Raw genomic sequence first — 23,656 nt, 5'->3', positions numbered from 1 at the left:
TGACCATTTATTTAAGAGATGATTTATCTATTTTTTCCACTAACAGATTTTTGGATGGTTTTCTTTTTTTAAAATAAGCCCCACCAAAAAAACAAAGCACAAAAATCCCTACCAGACTATTTGTTTGGATTTGTGGGTATGTATAAAAAAAAATTGTTCTCTTTATACCTAAGCATATTTTTATAGGCATTTTCCAGCTTTTAATTAAGCAGCTTTTTTCTCAGCATTACCCTTTTCGTTGGAGTCTCTCCTTTTAAATTGATTGAAACTGCATACAAAAAAAAACATAAGAAAAGATTTCTGAGAAGAAAATCAGCAGAGATTAAGAGATAAATTAACAATGACTTATCTTAAAAACTGATTATAGAAGAGTGATTTTTCACACCTTCTAGTTCAAATAAGAAGAGGGATTTTTCACACTTTCTATTCCAAATAAAAATAAGAACAGAGGGTGTTGAATGGAAATCAAAGTTTGATCTCTGAAAATATTTATAATAGGGCATTGCTTAGGAAATCAATTTTATTAGTTTAATGCCTTAACTTTTTATATATGTAATTCAAATTTTCAGGAAGAAATGAGAAAAGCCACAATTGATCTCCTAGAAATTGAAAGCATGGAACTCAGCAGACTATATTTTCTACTGGAAACTCTTCCCAGTAACATTGGCAGAGAATTGGAAGGTACTTTTAAGGTTATCAACCATAGAAACTTAGTTTATCTTGTAAGAAAATAGAGCCTACTACTTTAACAAGACAAGTTTAATAGTTGGGTCATGTCAAAATATAGCTAGAAAGAGTACACAGCACAAACACAGATCCATAATAACGTTCTCTTACATTTTAAATGGAAATGATATATATAAAACTTGAATTTATATAGTTTAGTTTCTAAATAGACTAATGATATGTAGATCAACCCATTCCAAATTGGTATTTATCCAATTAAATTAGGCAGTTTGACTCACCTAAATCACCATTCTACTTTTTCTCCCTGTAGGTTTGGGGATTATAGGTACCTCATTTAAGTGGAATCTTACAATACTTGTCCTTTTGTGACTGGCTAATGTCACTTGGCAGGTCTTCAAGATTCATCCATGTTGTAGCTTGTGTCAGAATTTTCCTTCATTTTAGGGCCGAACAATATTCCATTGTATGTGTATACTGTGTTTTGTGTATCTATTCATTCACTGGATGGACCCTTGGGTTGTTTCCACCCTTTACCTATCGCGAACAAAGCTGTTATAAACATGGTGGTGCAAATATCTGTCTGAGTCCCTGCTTCCCATTCTTTTGGGCTTATATGCAGAAGGGAATTGCTGGATTGTATGGTACTACGGTACTTTTACTTTAAGTTTTGAGAAACTGCCATACTGTTTTCCATAGTGGCTGAAGTATTTTACATTCCCACCCACAACGCACAAGGATCCCAATTTCTTCACATTCTTGTCAACATTTGTTCTTTTCTATTCTTTTTGGCTTTTTAGATATAGCCATTCCAATGGGTGTGAATTGGTATCATGGTTTTGATTTGCATTTCCCTAATGACTAGTGATGTTGGGCGTTTTTTCATATGCTTATTGGTAATCGGCTTATCTTTGGAGAAATATCTATTCAGGTCCTTTGTTCATCTTTTAACTAGGTTGTTTGGTGGTTATTGAGTAGTGGGAATTCTTCCTCATGGAGTCTGGATGTTAACCCTTTATCAGATACATGATTTGCAAATATTTTGACCCATTCCATGGTTTGCCTTTTCACTCTGTTGATATTGACTTTTGATGCACAAAAGTTTTAAATTTTTAAAAAGATTTTATTCATTTGAGAGAGAGAGAGAGAGTGAGAGAGCAAGCACAGAAGGAGAAACAGACTTCCCTCTGGGCAGAGAGCCCAAAGTGGGGCTCGATCCCAGGACCCCAAGATCATGACCTGAGCCGAAGGCAGATGCTTAACCAACTGAGCCACCCCATCTGCCCCCAAAAGTTTTAAATTTTGATGTAGTACAGTTTATCTATATTTTCTTTTGTTGCCTATGCTTTTGGTGTCCTATCCAAGAAATCATTGCTAAATCCAGTGTCTTGAAGATTTCAATCTCTTATGTTTTCTTCTAAGAGTTTTAAAATTTTAGGTCTGACATTTAGGTTTTTGACTCCTTTTTGGTTAAATTTGGTATTTGGTGTAAGGTAAGCATTCAGTTTCATTTCCCCAGCTGCCAGGAGTGTTGGCTGAGGCTCACAGCTCAGGCCCTCTACAGGAATTGCCCTAGACAAGAGGAACGCTTGACACTGCTCCCTGCCCCATCCTGGCCCATTGTCTCCTCAGGTGCAGCCCATGTCCAGGGAGCAGTCACTGCGAGAATGCAAAGGCCCGCCTCCCCTGCTCAAGAACGACTCCCAAGTGTCCTCACAGCTCCAAAGCTCATTGCCATTTAACCTCCCCCTCCCCCACCCAGTGGTCTAAATTAAAAACAAACGAACAAAAGCAACAGCAACAAAACACTTTTTAAGTCGATGTTCCAGTTATCCGGTTATTCCCTTGCAGCTCCAAATCTACCTTTCTTGCCTGTTCCATGTTGAGAGAGCTGCGCCCTGTCGTTTCCCCCTTTACCAGCCAGCACAATGTTAAGTTTTGTCAAGTGAGGGCACTGGAAGGATACTGGAGGGAAGAGGGAAGAGGATACTCTTTCTGGCCCCAGGGTGCTCAGCTTGGCCAGCTCTCGCAGTGCACACAGCTGTTCCACGTCAGCCCCCTGCAGAGCCCGGCAGCTCCCTCCAGTATCCCTGGGGTGGCTGCATGGCGGATTGCTACCAGTGAGGCAGCAGCTTGTGAACAGATTCCCTGGCAACTCCCTGTGGATGGGCCGTCAATTCCCCCAGAAGCCAGATTTCCATGAGTTCTACCAGCCCAGCAGCTCGTGAATTTCTTTGCCACCCAGTGAGCCACAGCTCTTTCCAATGAGGCCTGGCTCTCAGGTGTGGAGGTGCTGCTTCCTCAAACTAACTCTGTCTAAGCCCTAGGGGTACTAGCTGCCCCTTACACTTGCTGCTCCCCGAGCCTTTACAGTTCTCTTCTCTCTTTTACTATCCAATCCCTCAGTACTCTAGTCCTCTGTTAGGCTTACTAATTCCCTATATTACAATTTCCCTATTCAATTTGTAAGATTTCTATCTCCCCAATTAGACACTGAGTGACACAGTTAGTTATAAAAAAATATGCATGGTGTTAGTGTGTCAGGGAAAATGCAATAAACTCTATATACAGAAAAAAACAAGACTTAGAAGAATCTGGGCTGAAGGCAGAATTAAGACTATTTTGGCTTACTTTTATAATCAGGAAAAATATTTAGAAGGAAAAGAAAAGAGCATACTAGCTAAAGAGATTCTTGATACCCACATAAATGTAATTAGTCTTACGTTATAAAACTTTGTTACTCAAAGTATGGTTCATGGATCAGCAGCATCAGCAGCATCTGAAGGCTTGTTATAAAATGCAGAATCTCTAGGCCCACCCCAGAACTACTATATCAGAATCTGTATTTTGGGGTGCCTGGGTGGCTCAGTCAGTTAAGCATCCAACTCTTGGTTTCGGCTCAGGTCATGATCTCAGGGTCCTGGGTTCAAGCCCCACATCGGGCTCCATGTGGAGTTTGCTTGTCCCTCCCCCTCTGCTCCTGCCTTCGTCATGCGCACTCTCGTACTCCCTCTCTAAAAATAGATAAATAAAATCTTGAAAAGGATCTGTATATATATATATGTGTATATATATATGCATATTTGAGACTTAAAAGTTTGGGAAGCGCTGCTACAATGAGCAAACTTAACCAGTAGCCTTGGAAAAATAACCTAGCTCTCTCAAATGGAGCTACCAGCCAGTTTCTAGAGAATTTATTGTGTAGAAATGGGTAGTCCAGTACCTTCTAAACATCAGTATTAAAAAAATCATTTTTGCATCTATCATGCACTGAGGTAAACCTCTGAAGTCTTTTGTGATCACACGGATGTGTTATTTGTTGATGAATAATTAGTTCTTTAACACACTGAGTTCCCCAGAAAGCAGAGCCAGAGGCTTTTGCACTATTATTTGGGAGCACAACCCAAGGAGGAGGAGGAGGGCAGGATAAGGAGGCAAAAGCAGGGAGAAGGGAGAGCGGATCTGGGGTGCAACCTGATGCTGACTGCCGCTAAATGCAACACATTAAGCATGGGAACATGCCCCCAAGACACACCGTTCCACCTTCTCCCGGACCGTCCAGGCACCAGCTCCTGCCCGTCATGGGTCCGGTATTTGCCTGCTTCCCACACTTTGGGTTACATGTGCGCGGGTGTGCATGTTTAAAGAAGTCCCATGGTAGAGGTGACAAGGAGGTCCTGGACAGGAGGTGAGAAGTGGGTAGAATAAGCAGGAATGAGGTGCTGCCAGACCGCACCAGTGTGAAGTCGTTGAGAGCCCATGGAAAGCTGGTCACCATAGCAGCAGCTGAAGTGACGGGAATAATTGATCGGTAAGACTGAAAGGACCCAAAGGGGTAAGAGGTGTCTGCTACAGGGACATAATTAAAGAGTATTTCAAAGAAAGACCTAATTTTTTCGTGATTTGGAAAGTCACTATCAAGTGTGTCACTTCTCAAATAATCTAGAAACATTTCCACTTACTTTTAAGAATGTGTCAGAGATGCACGCAGATTAAATCTTTTTGAGATAAATCAAATACAAACGGACATTACAAGGATGAATGATGCAATACAGTCTCTGAAGATGAGAATACTTGATCTGAAAAGAACTAATGAAGCTCTAGGGTATGTATTTTTTTTTTAATTCAGTACTTGTGGGAGTTGGGGTCTGTGGCTAGAGTGTGAAAATTGTCCTAAGGGGTCTGTCCTCTTGTCTGTGCTGGTGTGGGGCAAGTAGGAGGTGGGTATCATCTGGAGCAGATGACCTTGGCTGATGAGGGGTATGTGATGGCCGCACAGAGCTGGGGAGGAGAGCAAAAAATCTTCAACCACTGCAGTCAGGGGACCTGTCAAGTTTCAGAGACCATCCAGCTTCCCAGCAGCACCTACTGTGTGTGACTCTCGTGCCACCTCCAAAGGTAGAGGCGCACAGTGGTTTCAGATTCCCCTTTAGCAAAATCAGGTTTACAAACCTCAACCACTAAAGCAAGAAATTTGGCTGGATATTGTATTAGAAATACAGTATCAAACCAGATACGCTGTAGCTAGTTTATCTTAAAGGTATTCAGCCATAAACTACTGGAGGTCTGAGGGATGGGATTGGTTCCCAGCAAAGAATTAATTACAGATTTCGTCTGTAATTAAATGAGATGATATATATAACTGCCTGTAGCTCAGATTCTGACACCTATTAGTTTCTTTCCTTTATCCCTGAGCTGTATTGCCAGGACTTCACCCCATGGGCCTCCTTTTCTCCACCTGTAAAGTGGGGATTACAAATTTGAATTTATGCATCTCATGGAGGAAAAGATACATTCTGAAAGGAAAACCAACAAAACCTTAGGAACAACTCAGCATTGTGAGCAAATACGTAAGAATGATGCATAAATATCAGAATGTCAGTTTGTCAGAGGAAGAAATGTTGGAAGAGTCCCTATGAAAGAAAAAAAATCTTCTTGGGAAGCTAAAGTGATCAGAAGGTCGCTTGGTGCACATAATATCAAAGCATCAGGAATTAGGTGAAGGGGCGCCTGGGTGGCTCATGTCGTTAAGCGTCTGCCTTCAGCTCAGGTCATGATCCCAGGGTCCTGGGATAGAGCCCCACATCGGGCTCCCTGCTCGACAGGAAGCCTGCTTCTCCCTCTCCCACTCCCCCTGCTTGTGTTCCTGCTCTCGCTATCTCTCTCTGTCAAATAAATAAATAAAATCTTTAAAAAAAAAAAAAAGGAATTAGGTGGAGACCTCGAGGCCCAGGGACGACTTTCCCCAATTAGGCCCTCAGAACACCTGTTCTGGGGGATGCTCCATGAAAAAGAAAGTTCATGATCACATAAGCTTGAGAATTCTAACCCCTCTTAGGGATTCACAATGTGGATTTGCTAGCCAGAGACTGCTGTGTGAACTATATTATTGATTCCTAAACTAATAACAAGGAAGATAATATCCAGGCTGGAGTACTCAGGTCAATTGGCCAGCACCATCACACCTCTACAGACCAGTGATTTTCAAACTTGATGCATCAGAATCACTTGGAGTGCTTATTAAAACACAAATTACTAGAAAGCTCCGCAGCACCCCGAATTTCTGATTTAGTAGGTGTGGGGGATGGGAGTGAGAATTTGCATTTCTAACGAGTTGCCAGGTGATGCTAATGGGGCTGGTCCTGACCACATGTTCAGAATCTCTGCTCTAGAGAAATCTTTATGGAAAGGCAAATGACAAACATAAGGCGGGTTGCTTGATGAGCTAGCATCACCAAGCTACAATCTCACTGCATCCATTTTTCAAAGAAAGATGCACATCAAGATGCCAACACTCTCTGACAGGTGGTCCTCTCCTGGACAGTCCCCCCAAATGGCAAGCTCTTTGGGTGGGTTTTTCTTAGGTCCTGTGTTGGGTTTCTGAGTTCTCTCTTCTCAACCCACCTCAATACACCTAATTAGTTTTTGGTGTTTTTTTTTTTTTTTTTTTTATTTGACTTGTTTAGCTTAGTTCTACTAAGGCTACTCCATCCTTAGGTTGACTCATTCTTAGAAGGCTTCCTCTACTAGACCCACAAAGCACCCATTATCGGACCCTCTCTAACCTGGGCTTTTAATTGCATTTCCATGGTAGAGTTGACTTCTGGAAAATAAACTTACCAACAACCTGTTACCATTTTCCTGAGCCTTTGCACACAATCCCCTTGAACAACTGAAGTCTTTAGCCCTGGGGATTAGAGAAAGGAAAAAGGTCTTAGCATTGTAGAAGCTTTTAAAAAAGGAAAATCTAGAAATGGCGCCAATTGTCCCTCCTTCCAGTCTTGGCATTGTTGGCCCTGGGGTAGATATTTCTCACTGTCTTAAGGTCTTCTTCAGATGGATGTGGCTAGCCATGGATAGGTGAAGTTAATGTCTCCTCCTGAACTCAGATTTGGCTGCAGGTAGGAGGGGATAAGAGAGTTCAAGTTAGGTTTCAAGCATCTTCTGAACAGTGAAGACAGACTCTGCTCTCTCCTCCCTGACTCTTGTCCATCAGAGGAAGGCTTGCTTTCTCCTGGGCCCTCCCTGCAGGGCACGGCATCAGAAGGTGGCTGGAGGGATGGTGAGATATTTATCTTCCTTTGGCTTGGTTGCATGTCTCAGGATAAGATAGTTATGGCAATGCTACCTATCAAACCATTTGTCTGGTCAGATTCCATTCATCTCAAAACTGTTTTTGAATCCTTGCATACCTTAAACCAAAACATCCCATAGTTACTACCAGGAACCGGATGGGTGGGGCGAGGCAGGACCCCATGACATTTGTGCAGCAGTAAACAGGTGCAAGATTGACATTTGTCTTGTGTTTCCTTCTGTCCTCATCTCAGCCAAGTTTAAGTGATCACGAATACAACTTAAGTATGCCTTACAGTTTCCCTCTGTATGGTGTTCATCTCGGCAAACAGACTTTAAGTTCCTTTCCTAAAAACCATACTTTTCATTCCATGAACCATTCTTTTCTCCTAGTGAAGAGCAAGAGAAGCTGGCGAGGGAGCATGAAAAGTTAGTGATGGCACTCAACCACACGATGGGAGAAAAGGCCGCCACCACTGTTTACATCAATGAGACTTACACCAAAATCAACTCGGAGAGAAAAGAAATAGAATTGCAAAAACGACATCTCGAAGAAATAGAGGAGCAATTGGAAAAAGAAAAAGAGGAATATTTGAAAAGAAAACAAAAACTGGATGAAGAGGTAAGTGGCATGATTTACTTTTTAAAAAATTACAGAATCGTGTGGAATCTCAGGCAGGAAATTCGCAAGGCTAGCAAGCGTCCCGTGCGGTATCTCCTGTGAACGGTGATGCAGAGATGCAAGCACACCGGGGACCCATGGGGTAGACACTGATTGTGTCATAGCATCTGAGGTCATGGGAAAGAATATGAGTGACGGGATTTGTCACACTAGGGTAGCCCCTTGCTCATAGGCAGCCCTACAGGGACAAGGATCTTGTTTTCGTGGCATCTCGTTGCCTCTGACCATTCTGACCATGGACAAGACCAGGGAGATCCACGCTGCCAGAGCCTTTAGCTCCTGCTGAAAGCATCCGAGCAGAGCAGCCTGCAGAAGGGCTGGGTGGAGCCCCAGGCTGCAACAGAAAAGAGTATCTTGAGACTAGCGATTTTGGGAGAGTAGATGGGAATGACTACCGCATCTTGGTGTCTGCTGGGCTATATTAATTAAAATTCACCATCAGAGTGGCTCGTGATGGTTCCTCTTTGCTGTGCTTCTGTTACCCCAGGAGAGGCAGGGCTCTCTCCAGGGGAGGTGTTCCCAGCAGTCTTCCTTCTCCCCCATGTGTGGCAGCCTGGCTCATGATGAGAATTGCTGTCGGGTCCCTGCTGCTGCCCTCCCTGTGGTGGGCACAGGCAAGACTATCATGCAGAAAATTGGCTGGGGCTCGCACCCTGTGTAGCCCCCACCAAGGTTCACTGAACGCACATAATAGGCTGGGGTAACAGCCTGTTAATTTCCTTTACTTCCTATGAGAAAGTAAAAACTATTACAGCTGTCAGAGTCTTCAAATTGTAAGCTCTCCCCTAACACCAAACAAAATATTTTTTGCTAATATTATGTCTATGACCACAAGACCTTGGGAGAAGTCTTTGGCTGAAGAATGAACACAGAATTCTGATTTTCAACGAAATGGATTAATCCCAAAGTTCCATTCCTATGCAACGGTGCTCTGGTGCTGAGATAATTGACCATGATCATGTTCATTCATAAGACACTTCGGGTGCACTGGCTTTGACAGAAAGCCATCCAAAGTGTATGTTTTCATAACTCTTTAGTACAGAATTGAATATGCTTTCTCAGGCCTTATTACTCCGTTAGTTACCTTGTTCTTGATCATTCATTTTGCCAGACAAATGCATTGATGTGTTTGATTTTGATAAGAGGATGACTCATTCCATTGGGTCTGACAAGTAATCAAAATATGTTTGATCTTGGTAGGATGGTAAGAAGTTGTCCAAGATTGTGAGCTGCCCAGTCTTCAGTGATTTTTTACCCTGTTTTTAGTCTGCTTTCTTTCCCATCCAAAAAATGTGAATTTAGATTTCCAGATCATTCGTCATTTTTTTCTTTGACTTTCCTGATCTTATTATTATTAGCACACTATAAATCTGGTGAGTAATTGCTACAATGGCAGTTGCTTTTAGAATTTGCTATTAATGATCATTGTTTTATTGCTCTTATAAATTTACTATTTCAACATTTATAATTACAATTTATTCCTTGTAGTTCACTATTTTTCTTGTGATGTTGCAAAACAAGCAAACCCTGTTGGCGGGGGGTGTGTTTTTGTTGTTGTTGTTGATAGACCGACCATGGTATACTTAGTATGAATTAGATTAACAAAATAAAAAGATTTCCTAAACTTTGTTGTTCTCATAAGTTTTTTGATTGGTTTATCATGTTTATCATTACAGATTGAGAGATATAAAAAGTTCTGTGAATTTAAGAGAAGAGAGACTTATAAAAAGAAGAAAGAATTGGATACATTAAAACTTAAAGTGTCAAAAATGAAAGAAACAGTTATGACCAGCACAGTGGTAAGAAAGAATAAACGATGTGTTTGATGTTTAGGAGATCCTTTAGACGTTGTGCTCATGTTGCTGGCAGTTCTAGGATTTCAGACCCTTGTTGACTCTGAAACTAGTTATGACCCAGAAGTGGAGGCATGTGGGTGCTTTCAAGGAAGGAATAGCTGGGAGGGGGGGAGCTTTTGGCCACCTGTCTCACCTGGTAAGAGTGGGAGCCCCTCTGTGCTTCCCGCAGGTGTTTCTCTGAGTCCACACTGATGTGCATGTTTAGATGGCATTACACAGTCTGCCTGTGATCACTCCATGCCGGGGAGCAGAGGAACTTGTCTGATCAGCTCTCTCTCCCCTCCATTCTTCCCCACAGCTGAAATGCAGACCCAAGGCTCTATAAATGTTTGCCTCCCCTTTTCTTTCTTTTTTTTTTTTTAAGTAGGCTCCATGCTGGGCATGGAGCCCAACACAGGGCTTGAACTCACAACCCTGAGATCAAGACCTGAGCTGAGATCAAGAGTCAGACACTTAACTGACTGAACCACCCAGGCGCCCCTGCCTTCCCTTTTCTTTATTCCAAAACTGCATTGTAAAAATATGTTTTATTATGAATTTTCTCCAATCATACTTCATTCTTTTAAATCATGCTGACATTTTATCACAGTACCCAACTATTGCATTTCTGAAATACTGATTAAATAAGAAAAATTCTCTTCAATAGAAGCATATTTCTCAAGGTAATTTGTTTTTACTTTTTTGGTAATACTCATTCTAATATCCTAGAGTATTTTGAAGATGATTATGAAGATATAGATTTGTTTGGATTTTTTTTAAAAGGTAGTCAAAATGAATTCATATCTTGAAAGTTGTTTTTATAGTTTTTGCATTCTTGCTGCTATATTTGGTTGGGCTCTCTCCAAAATGTTGGTTTTTTTCCTGATGATTTCAGGATTATTTCTGCCCAGGTTTGTTTTATGAAGAAACCGTTTTAATGATTGCTTTTTATTTTTGCTAAAGGATAACCCCAATGTAAAAGTTGAGTGGATAATACATGAATATTTAGTGAATCAAACACTGTCATGAATCACTTGGTGACAATTGAATACCATCATTTTATTGAATTTTCAATAGGTTCTTAGTGATCACAATTTAGAGATATCACGACTACAAGAATCAATAAGACATTGGGAACAAGAGCTCGAAGAAATGAAGAAATCCTGTAAGATACTGGAGGATAAAATGTAAGTTTGATATTTATTTTTACTGAAGCATTTCTAGATGTTCTGTTTCTTTCTTTTTAAAAAAAATCTTTAATATTAGATGAAAACTATATTCTCTTAATTTGCTAAAATTTGTGATAGCTTTATAAAACCACCTCTTCATTTGGAAATTAACCAGTTTTTCAGATAAACAAGAGAAAAAAATTGAGGATGATATAGTCATTTAAGGGAAAGGGAGGGACTCTCTGGAATTAATTATTCTCACTTCAGTTCCTGATTCCCTACAAACAAATATGCCCCCAGGGGAAGGCATTAGTGGGACCTCCTATAAGGCTCACCTACCCTTGCTATGACAGTTGTTCTTAGTCAACCTACAGAACTTACTGAGAAAATACAAGGAAGTTTCAGGGCAAAAATTTTACCCATGGGACTGGAACCATAAACTTGTGGAAATCTGTCCACCCCAAGGCAAACAGTCTCTGCTTCCTTTTCAGGTCCATGTTTCATTCTGTCTTTACCTACATACAATGTTCTGTCGTTGGTAAGCCCATGGCTGAGCATGGCCATTCCAAACCCTCTGAGTTTACCTGTTGCAGGTCTATCTATCTTTGGAGATTGACCCACAGACTTCTCCCAGGAGAATTCCCAGATTTCTCATCAGAAGGTGTTTGGCCCAGCTCTGACAAGGGAGGTGGGGTCTTATAGTACAAAATATGGCTTCCAGGCCTATCCCCAGGTTTTGCTGACAGTTTAAAAGACAAATTTTGGACTTGAGTAGATTCCCCAAAAGGCAAGGAACTTCACATGTGGAATCTTGTTATAACATGGCTTATTCCTGCATAGGATCAAATGTATTGTAATTAAAATTATATCTTCTAAAACAGCAATTGCATAATACAATGCTGTTCTACCTACATCTGGCCATAAAATAAGCAATAATCTTTATACTCAGTACCAGATTTATAAGTATAAAAGCTCAAGTAATACTACAATCAGAACTCAGAATAAAAAAAATATCTTTCTTTGAAAGTGATTCACTAGTTTTAGTTCATACATATTTTAAAGAAAAACTAGCAAATAATCATGGAGGAAGATACAGATTAGCTCTTAACTTATTTCTAGGAGTTATGATTAAAAACCTTGCTTGAAATTTTATTTATAAGCAGTCTTCATGTTAGCTAATTTGCTTTAAATATATTCAAGAAAGAAATAGGGATTCATTGATCTATTTTTTTTAAGATTTCATGTATTTGAGAGGGAGAGAGGGAGGGAGGGAGCACAGGCAGGGGGAGCGGCAGAAGGAGAGGGAGAAGCAGACTCCCCGCTCAGCAGGGAGCCCGACATGGGGCTTGATCCCAGGACTCATGACCTGATCATGACCCGAGCAAAAGGCAGACACTCAACTGACTGAGCCACCCAGCCACCCCTCACTGATCTATTTTTAATGGCACATCATTTTTTTTTCAATCCCAGCTTTTCAAGAGTTTTCATTCATATGGAATCTCCCTGAGGAGAAGTACACTTGATTAATTTGGTGATTGAAGTTTTAGGTTACCCCCCTTGTTATTAATAAAACTGTACTTTTTCCTCTTTACTACCAAGCAAATTAAAAGAAAATTCTTACATTCATTTTATATTTCTCCTTTAGTTCATTTTCTCTATTTATGGAGGTGGGAAAAGGCACCTAAATTTTGGTTGGTAGATTTGAAGAGTCAAACAGTGTTGTTTTATAATAGCCTATAAGATTCTTTTAAGAGTAAATTATACAAGAAACTAAAATAATTTGCATAAATTCATCTTCCTATTAATCTATAAGCTTTAATTTTCCCCCCCATGAAATCTTTAATTTGCAAGCTTGTTACATGTTTTGAGGTCCAAATATTAAGGAAAAACAAAAAGTCACTCAGCCATCTGAATGTGGGCAGTTAGGGGTACCTCAAATGCTCCACAAGTCCATAGGAGGCATTGATAGTCTAAACCTCGTTCATTATTATTATTGATGTCCAACATGATGTGTTTGCATAATAAAGGCAAATTCAGTGCCTACCTTTCTAAATGGGTATGGTCTTTCTTTGCCAGTCAGCTGGTTTTCAGCACATACGAAGTGGGGGACTGGAAGCTAAGTATTGTATATAAATGACATGCAGTCTGTGACCCAGAGTATATACTTGCCATTGCAATGCAGGAGGCTATGAAAAATATAGATGCTTTTTTTTATAAGGGTTGAAATGATTTCAGAATTGTCATGATTGCCAATGATTCCATCCTGCCAAACTTTAATGATCTAGTCTATTCCTTCAATTTCTTGAATTCCTAATGGAATTTGACATGCTTCCACCTTCTCTTTTTAAGATTTTATTTATTTACTTGAGAGTGAAAGAGAGAGTACAGAGGGAGAGGGAGAAGCAGACTCTCCACTGAGCAGGAAGCCCGATGTGGGGCTCCATCCCAGGACCCTGAGATCACAACCTGAGCCAAAGGCAGACGCTTAACCGACTGAGCCACCCAGGTGCCCCACACTTCCACCTTCTTGAAATACTTTCTTCTCATGGCCTCTTAAACATCATATTCCTTTATGTCACTCACTACACTGCTCTTTCTCAGGGCCCTTTATTTGTTCTTATTCTTCTTTCTGAGTCTGAATTTTGGAGTTCTTGGCCCTTCTCTATTCACATCCTCCAGACATGATTTCATCCATTCTTATGGCTTTCTATATCTTCTGTACCCCCGTGACTCCCAAATTTATATATCCAGCACTGAGTAGCAAATACATAGACTCTACAGTTTATTTGACCTCTCCATTTGGAGGATATCTGTTAGATATCTCAAATACGATGTGTCCTGAACAGAACTCTTAATTTCCCACCTCATTGAAACAGCTCTTCCCTCAGTCTTCCATCTCACTATTTACCTAGTTACTCCAGCTGAAAACCTAGGAGTCATCTACCATTCCTGTTTTCCTCACTTCCTAACCCTAACCCAACTAACCAACTAACTAGCCCTAACTCAACTCAAATGCCAGCCAAATCCCAAGGTATGTCTTGTTGCCTTTATCTTCAGAATATATCCTGAATCCAACTATTTCTTACTACCTCCTCCACTACGACGTTAGTCTGGGCCACCATTCTCTCTTCTGGACCACTGCCCTAGTCTTCTGCATAGTCTCTCTTCCTGTACTCTTGTCTTTCTCCACTGAGTAGCAAGAGTCATCTTTACACGATGTAACTCAGTTCATCTCTCTCCTCTGCTTAAAAAAAAATCCTCCCCTGGTTCTCTCTGAACTTCCACTTTGTCCTTAGCCCCTACATGATCTAGTCTCCGTCTACCTCTCCAGCCTTCTCATAATCCTCTCCTCATCAAATACACAAAACTTGTTCTGGCCCCAGAATTTTTATCACTGGCCGTACCTTGTACATGAAAGACTTTTCTTCAGATCTTCACCTATCTGGCCCCTTCTCATCATTCAGGTTCTTCACAAGTCATCTCAAGAGGCCTTCCCTTACCACCTGTCTGAGGTAGCATCATCACTCTCACGATTTCTCTGTCCTTCACCCTACTTTGTGTTCTTTAAAGCACTTAGCACTACCTGAAATTTATTATTATTATTATTATTATTATTATTTTGATAACTTCTATTCTGACTACTTCATAGAGTGTAACTTCCATGAAGGTAGGGACTTTGCCTGCACTATATCTCTAGTACCTGTAACACCTGCAGAGTACAAATGTTGGATAATTGTTTCTTAATGAATATATACAGGAAGTATTAATTCATCAAAAGAGTAAAATTTTTTATTTATTTTAATGAACATATCAATAAATATGTTACATAGGAAGATGGGGACTGGAAGTTTCTGGTGTCATAAATAAATGTGGCTTTGCTGGAAAACATGCCCTAATATGAATCTGTTTGGCTTCCTTTGATCATAGACAATTTTTTGTAAATACAAAAGAAAAACTGGAAGATTCATCTGGTATTGAAAAAGATGAATTCTTGCAGAAGATAAAGCAGGTAGGAAGATGGAAATTATGACTTTTAGATTATAATTCATTTTTAGTTACTATTTTAAATATATTTGAGAAATGTGAAATTTTCCCAAAGTAGATTTTTCATGAATTAATAATAATCATGATCATTCACAATAATTGATTTAAAGATTTTGATCACCTCCCAAAGTATTTTAAATATATGAAAGAATGAATGTTGTCTATGTGAAGATGAATTATTTGTTTGGTAACTTGTCATGTGTTTGTGATTATTTTACATTAGAAATATATTTTTCATGTGAATTTTTTTTTTTTTTAAATGGAACCTCCTTGCTGTTTTGTGGTACCTGTAAAGTCTAGCAACCCATACTACACTTAATAATGTCATGAAATATTTGAGTCAGATTTAGGCCCTGAGAGAAATCTCTGGACACTTTAAATCTTAGGTTAAAAGAAATATCATAAGTACATAATCATGGGTGTAAACTAAAATTTATCCACAAGGTATTCAGTAAAGCATTCATTATGATAGTTGAAAAATTGTAGGGAAGATAGAGTTGAAGTCCAACAAAAGGGTCTTGGCTAAATAAGCAACAGCTCATAATATATTATTGCATGACAAATAGAATTAAAACATTATAGGCAGATCTCTTCCAGAAGAATGATTTGAGCCAATTAAATTCTTTCCATTTTTGGTTATGAGTTAATAGCATTAAGGATGGCTTCTCTGCAGTTTAGACCTACTCTAATTCTTTTAGTTGTGAAGATATTGAAAGACAGAAACTAGATAAGGTTGGTTGGTTGGCTAGTTGGTTTTTAAAGTTGATTTTCGTTCTCTGGGCAAAGGATTTCTTTTTCTTTCTATTTATTTCCTATTGGAGGAGCTGCTAGGCAGGGTTCAGATGACAGCTCCATAGTTTGTAGCCCCCCAACTGTCTGGAAAACCCAGGACCCCTACCCTGTCATGGCTTACTTGCTTATAGGGACAAATGCAGAGGGGTTTCCCCTTAATACATAGCCCTCAGCCAAATTCCCTGAGTACAAGTCAGTGACTGCTTCAAAGGGATTGGGCTCTGACCTGTTTATTATTTCCACTGGACTCTTGGTGGCAGCCAATCTTAATTCTCATGAGGTGTAAGAGGCAAGTTCAATGATGACATGAAATTCTATTTTAACTTTATTTTAATTTTTTATTGTAAAATATTATACAGATACAGAACAGCACATACACTGTAAATGTACAGTCTTTATGTACATATCTATCTTCTGATGGATGTAATTTATTAATTATAATGAAGTCCAGTTTGTCAATCTTTTCCGTCTTGTTTTTTATGTCCTATGTCATGAAGATATTCTCTTTTCATGATCTTCTAGAAGCTTTATTGTTTGACATTTCACATTTAGGACTGTAAGCGATCTGGGATCTGTGTGTGTGTGTGTACACTGTGAGAGGGTGGTCAAGATTCATATTTTTCCATAAGGTCCAGTTAATTAGCACCATTTAATGAAAAGACAGTCTTTGCCTGTTTCTATATTGTAATGGCATGTTTGTCATAAATCAAATGTAGATCATAAATACATCATAAATATGTGTGTAGATCTGTGGACTCTCTTATGTTCCTTTGGACTTGTCTCTCCTCACATTAAAACCAGACTTTCTTAATTAGCAGCTTTAACATAAGCCTTTATAATTAGTAGTATAAATCCAACTTTGTTTTTCAAGATGGCTTCTACTATTCTTGGCCCTTTGAATTTCTATCAGTCTGTCAAATTCTGCCAAAGAACCTGTTTGCATTTTGATTGGGGTTGCATTATATCTATAGATCAGTTTGGGGAGAATGTTACATTCTTACAATATGGAAGCTTCCAATCCATGAACATGGTGTACCTCATTTACCTTAGGTCTTCTTTGTTCCCTTTGACTTAGTTGTTCGGTTTCACTATGATATGTCCATGTTTTCTTTTTTATTCCTCCTGTGTGGGATTCACTGGGCTTCTTAAATTCATGAATTGCTATATAAGTTCTGCAAAATTCTTAGTCATTATCTGTTCACATATTTCATTCTCTTTCTTCTTCATCTGAGACTCTGATTATATGTACATTGTGTGTGTGTTTGTACAATTATTTGTACTAATATATATTTCCTCTATGTAGTTTACCCTCTCTCCTGTGTTTTCTACCTTTTGTCTCCCCCTGCTGTATTCTGGGCAGAGTGGCCTTATTTCCGCTCTTAATTTTGGCTATTGCATTTTTTAATTGGTAATTTTCAAATCTACTTTGTCATTCTTCACTGTTTCTAATTCCTTGCTGTAATTTTCAAGTATTTCTAATATTTCTTCTATTATAGTAAGCAGAGTATTTATATATTCACTGTCTAATTCCATTCACTATCAGATGTTTTTATAGAATTTGTTCCTGCAGTCTGTTGTTTCTGCCAATTTTTGTTCATGCTGTCTTGTTTCCTTCTGTTCCTAGTAGAAAACTATACATAGACATTGTATTCGAAAAACAAATGTAGAAACAGTTTGAAGCTTAGGATGATTGTATCTTCCTCAGAAACAGACTTTCATTCATTTCCATCAGATGGCTGGGGTATTACCCATCCCAAACCACTTTAATGCACCTTGAGGTTCCCTGGTGATCAAAATCAGGCTGGACCATGGCTTATTAACTTCCAACTTACCCTTCTCCAGAGTGTGAAGCTTTTTGGGATCCCAGACTAAAATGGTAGAAGGTTTCTCAGACTCAACACCTGGATGAGCTCTAAGTGTTGATTTTTGCCCCTCTTGTCAAGTAAGAGAAATAAATTCCCATTTCCAAGTGGTTTCTTCCATATCAGTAAATGTCCTCAGAGTGATTTACTACTCTGGATTCTCAGTTTCTTATAGAATTCCTCATTATCTTGTTAGTTCTTCAGCACTTCTAAGATTTTTTTTTCATCCAGCTATTTTAGCAATCCTCAGCCAGGAAGTTATTTTGAACTACTCAGCCCATCACTCGTACTAAACCTGACTTTCTTACCTCACTTGAAGCAATTCAATAGAGACATCTTAAGTACAAAGTTCTTTTTTTTTTTTTTAATTTATTTATTTGACAGAGAGAGAGAGAGCGAGAGAGGGAACACAAGCCGAGGGAGCGGGAGAGGGAGAAGCAGGCTTCCCGCGGAGCAGGGAGCCCGATGTGGGCCTCGATCCCAGGACCCCGGGATCATGACCTGAGCTGAAGGCAGACGCTTAACGACTGAGCCACCCAGGCGCCCAGTACAAAGTTCTTAAGTACAAAGTTCACTAATGAGTACTATTTTTGTCCTTGAATAGAAATATTTAACAAGAGGCAGCCATAGTATCTCATCAAAGAGGTTTTGAGCCAGAGCTTCTGTTGATGTCATACAGATCCTGCTGAATGATCTCAGTTTATTAATCCCAGTTCTTATTTCAATATGAATTATTACTCTGTGGTTTTTCCATCAGTGTTTACTACCTTTCTACACTTTTGTCATAATTTATAGGAGAGGCCCCAAGATGTATAATTGCATATTTAATATAGAATTACATCACTCAATATTTATGGCATAGTCGTGTGCTAGGTAATATACCCAGTGCTCTGGGTAATATACCCATGTGACTGACACCCCTCAAAGGAAATGTGAAGCAAGTCCTCTTTACTTCAATTGCTTTGTTTTTTTTTTTTCTAGATGGCTGAGAAACTACACAAAAATCGTTTAGAGAACAAAGACCTACGGGAGAAATTGCATACTCTTACCAGGCAATATAAGATTGTCTTAAGTGAGGAGGATAAACTTTTTATGCAGAAACAGAAAATTTACAATGAGTATGTTTCTATCCATGATCCGTACATGAATTGACATGCCATACTTATGGGGTGCTTTCCCTGGCCACAAAATGGTGACTCCCCACTTCAACTTATCCTAGTTTTCAAATCTGTTGACAACAGTGAAATATTATTTCCCCAAAATAAATAAACACACTCCTAATCTGCCTCTATATATACTGGGTAATGCTTTCCTCCTACGGGTCAGATCAAATCCATAAACACCGTGTGCATTACATTTACTTCTAAATCAGATTCTTGAAAAAAAAAAAAAATCCTGCTTTTACCCCATGAGACTGTCTAGAGAAACTGTGAGAGGCACCTTTGTCAGAAACTGGCTTTGCACCTCTATTCCCTATCTCAGAGAAGGCTTTGGTCATTGACACAATCCCCTAACCCAGAGACTGGGAAATTATTCAAGGAAATTCCTATCTTTTAACTCTCTGTTGGACTCTGTTCAAGCACCAAGGCTTGTCGATTCTACCTCCCCGCTATTTCTCAAATATATCCCATTTTCCTCTCCAACTCCATTCTTGTCACCTCTTTCAACTTCTTTGCTCTGGCTTGTCCCTCAAAAGTTCTTCCCACTGTCAGCTTTACCCCCCTTCACTTGTTGCCCTCCCTTCCACCAGAATGATCCTTCTGAAACATCCTTCTGATGCCATTCCTTTTCATCAGTCACTGCGTTGTAATCCGTGGGGTACTGATCTCTCTGTCCTGCTGAACTCTGACCAGATCAGGGTAGTTGTCCCGCCTTACTCACTGCTATATCCCCTTGGACACGGCTTAGAAAATAGTGGGCATTCACCAATAGATTTTTTTTTTTTTAAGATTTTATTTATTTATTTGAGAGAGAGAATGAGATAGAGAGAGCATGAGAGGGGGGAGGGCCAGAGGGAGAAGCAGACTCCCTGCTGAGCAGGGAGCCCGATGCGGGACTTGATCCCGGGACTCCAGGATCATGACCTGAGCCGAAGGCAGTCGCTTAACCAACTGAGCCACCCAGGCGCCCTCACCAATAGATTCTTAATGAATACAGAATAATATCTTGCAAGCATGAATTATCTAAGTAATAATCCATCACTACAGGTGAAGTTAGATCACAGGGAAGCGTAATTACAGCGTCCAGGCGCACTTCTGTGAAACTGAGTTTGTGGTCCGTGCAGTATTTGAGCTGCAGAGAGTTGTTGCGATCATTGTATCAAATCCAATTGAGTTGCCTACTGAGAATCTGTTGTTAGTAGTTCTTTAGGCAAAACTTTTCCCCAGATCAATACTAAGTTATCAGTTTTAATCATAAAATGTGCTGATGAGAAATAATTGTAACACTAAAACATTTAACCGTTGTTACTGGTTTTTGTCTAGAGCTGGGGCTTCCATAACTAAACACCATACACCGGGTGGTTTCAACAACAGAAACTGATTTCTCAGTTCCAGAGGCTGGGTGTCCAGGATCAGGGTGCCTGCATGGTCAGGTTCTCATTAAGAGTCCTTTTTCCTGGCTTGCACATGGCTGCCTTCTCACTACGTTTTCACATGGTAGAGAGAGGGAGAGGACAGGCTCTCTGGTGTCTCTTGGTACGAGGGCCCCCACCCCATCATGACCTCATCTAATCAGGTGACCTGATCACTTTGCAAAAGCCCCATCTTCAAATACCATCAAACTGGGTATTAGGGCCTCAACGTATGAATTTGTGGGGGACACAATTCAGTCCATAGCAGTTTTGAAGAAGATGGGACACTTATAAACAGAGCACTTTCTGTTACAGGAATGTCCTTCTCAGTGTCTGGAAAAAACTGACATTGAATAAAACTGTACACTTCCCATTATTCTCTCTGCAAATTGGAGGCAAAATATAACCACTTTTTATAAAATGCCTCGTGGGTGCCACGCCACACACTGGCTTGAGCAATTGACAGCTCATTTAATCCTGATACCTGGTGAGATAGGCATTATGGGCCCTATTTTATGAATGGAGAACCTGAGGCTCATCCACAGGCAGATTTTCTTTTTGAGGTCGCATTGCTAGAAAGAGATAAAGCCAGTATTTAAAGTTGGTCTGACGGACTCCTTCACTTTTCACAAAAGAACATGGTAGAATTGATAAATGCATTACAAGAGATGTCCCCACCCGGAGGGATGGAGTCTACAGAATTCTTGCGGTTTTATGATTACTATTGCAATTAATGCTCTTTCCATGGCTTGGGGATTTTCATAAGTTTAGATTTAGCCACCACTAGCAAAAAGGTTTTGTTTCTGGGCGCCTGGGTGGCTCAGTCGTTAAGCAGCTGCCTTCAGCTCAGGTCATGATCCGAGGGTCCTGGGATCGAGCCCCACATCGGGCTCCCTGCTCAGTGGGGAGCCTGCTCTCCCTCTCCCACTCCCCCTGCTTGTGTTCCCTCTCTCGCTGTGTCTCTCTCTGTCAAATAAATAAATAAAATCTTTAAAAAAAAAAAAAGGTTTTGTTTCTATTTTTACTAATTTGTTTGGTAAGTAGTTTATGAGCTGAACTTTCCAGCCTACTTTCTACATTCTTATTTGTGATTCTATATCCTCTTGGTGAGGAGTGAAAAATGATGATTTCACCCTTCAACATATGATAACTCTGTGTTTTTCCTGGTAGAAATCAGAAACAACTGGCATTTATTACTCAGAAAGAAAACTTCCTATCACAAAGAAAAGTAGACATCAAAAATATGGAAGAAGGACTTGTCACGCTCCATGATCTTCATCGGTAGGTTTGTTGCCTTGGAAACTTTTCATCTTCATCTTCTCTGCTTTTATTTTTTAATATATGATAACAATAGAACTGATAACCTCTGATGTCCTATAGAAAAGGAGGCATATAATTCACTGTCTCTGTTTTAGAGTCTAGAAGAGTTATTATCATTGAATCTATTGTTGAAAGGATAGGCAGGTCCGAAGTTCCATACAAGCTGCTGGACATGAGAATGGACCAATCATCAGCAGTTTAGTAACAAGAACGTGCCTGAACATTATCACAACACCGACCCCCTATGGTGTTCATTTCTGCCATTCTAAATCACTTTAATTTTTCTGATTAAAAAAGTAATGCTTGCACCTGATTTTAAAATTCACATATAGAAATGTGTAACTTAGAAGACTAAAAGTTACCTTAATCTCCATCTCCCCCCAGAGATCTCACTATTAGCAGTTTGCTATGCATGCTTTCCATATAGGAGTGTGTTTGTACATCCAAAAATTGGATTGCCCTTACATCTGGGTAACTTACACAATATTATGTTTCAGTTATATCTCAAGAAGCTGGAAAAAATATGTCTGGGAAAATGATAAAACAAATACGGTAAATGGTAACATTTGGAGAAATTGGTGAAAGGGATATGGAAACACTTAACTGATTTTAAAATGATTTCAGAAGAAGACAAAATTCATGTATATGGGACCTCATTCCTCTCTTTAACTGTATAATATTTCTTTTACAGATTATGCTATGTTTTATTTAACTAGTACCCTACTAGTGGAATTTGTTTTTGTGTTTTCTATATACAAGCACTTTTCAAAGTTCACATCACATAAAGGTATACTTTAACATGTATATCTCTGTCCACCTATACAACTCTTTCTTTATAATAAGGTCCTAAAAGTTGAATTACTAGATCAAAAGGGATTGCGTATTTTTCGTTTTTATAATTTGAATGTATTTTATTATTTGAATATAGGGCAGTGGGGAACTAGCTTATAGAACTAAGATAGTGGTGATCGAATTTGACCTGTACCAACAGAAATCTAGAACACGGCAGGACGTGTGGTTTGCTTGTCCTTAGGCTGTTAAACAGCATATTTAGACATTTCTCATGTTGGTTTCAGAAGAGAAACTATGAACTCTTCCCTGTGAAAGAGCAGGAAAACAGAATTGGGTTGAGTAGGGGTCCTATTTTCCACATGAATAATGCAGATTCCGTAACCAATTGTTACGCCATCATTGCTCTGGGCACCAGGAAGCTCAGAGCTAAATGTGTGACCCAATATCAGTTTCCACTTAGGACTTTTTATATTACTGTTCTGTTACTTTAAACCAGTTCAACTCCTCGGTGGATTAAACCAAATACATAAGTAAATAAAATCAATGAGGTTGGGGCACATTGTGAAGAACCTTGCAGTTCCAGGGGAGGGTAATAGATTTATTGAGGTGGGAAATCAAGAGCCCACACTATGATTCAGAGAAAAAAAGCAGGAACATGGTTATATTTCTAGTTTCACGACATTACACATTCTGTTTCAGTTATAAATATTTCTATATTCCAAAAGACATAAAGTCACATTTTACTTTTCTACATATGAAGCACTAATAGGAAAAAGGGAATAAAAATAATCAAGGATTCTAAGACCTGTGTTAGACTTCATGTTTCTAGCCATCCTAGATTCACAAGAAAATCTTCCATCCTCAATTGCTACTTAACCCTAGTACAAAAATCAATATAGGCTTTCTGAATTACACATTGCATCAAATCAAGACTCAGTCTAGAATCCAAAGTTCCTCACCAGTTTTTTGACCTTTACCCATCCTGTGTCACCGTTATTACTTCCCTTGAAGTCCTCTGTCTGCAGCAAGTCTGTGTTGGTCAGAAGAGTCTTCACTTCTTCTTTTCCGTGTCTTTGCAAATGATGACGCCCTTTCCATGGTGGGATTCCACCTCCATTGTGGGAATCTGTCTTCTTCCCTCTGTTAAACATTAACCTCCAATAACCCTTCCTCAGTTACCTCCCCAGAATCTGTTCTTCCTTTCCCTTGGGTATCCACCATGATACTTGCAAAATCAGTTTGCTCTTGTACGAAATCATAATTATCTTTCTCTGAGTCTACCACTACCTTTAGTTGTTTCACTAGGTTTGGTTTGTCTCCCGATTAGATGG

At 39.5% G+C, this 23,656-nt stretch overlaps 1 protein-coding gene across 1 annotated transcript in view; it reads left to right on the top strand.

Annotated features, from left to right (window-relative positions):
• Nucleotides 1-23,656, top strand: part of CCDC175 (coiled-coil domain containing 175) — a 62,685-nt gene that overhangs the window by 3,787 nt on the left and 35,242 nt on the right. Inside the window, exons 3-10 of the mRNA XM_078053771.1 lie at nucleotides 570-681; nucleotides 4,654-4,789; nucleotides 7,651-7,879; nucleotides 9,616-9,738; nucleotides 10,852-10,961; nucleotides 14,871-14,952; nucleotides 18,623-18,759; nucleotides 21,384-21,494. Coding sequence (XP_077909897.1) covers nucleotides 570-681; nucleotides 4,654-4,789; nucleotides 7,651-7,879; nucleotides 9,616-9,738; nucleotides 10,852-10,961; nucleotides 14,871-14,952; nucleotides 18,623-18,759; nucleotides 21,384-21,494 — 1,040 coding nt within the window. The remainder of the gene's footprint in view (nucleotides 1-569; nucleotides 682-4,653; nucleotides 4,790-7,650; nucleotides 7,880-9,615; nucleotides 9,739-10,851; nucleotides 10,962-14,870; nucleotides 14,953-18,622; nucleotides 18,760-21,383; nucleotides 21,495-23,656) is intronic.

The sequence above is a fragment of the Halichoerus grypus genome, chromosome 8, assembly GCF_964656455.1.
Source record: "Halichoerus grypus chromosome 8, mHalGry1.hap1.1, whole genome shotgun sequence".
Classification (NCBI taxonomy): Eukaryota; Metazoa; Chordata; class Mammalia; order Carnivora; family Phocidae; genus Halichoerus; species Halichoerus grypus.
Note: the sequence above shows the minus strand (reverse complement) of the source record. Positions and strands in the feature narration are given on the sequence as shown.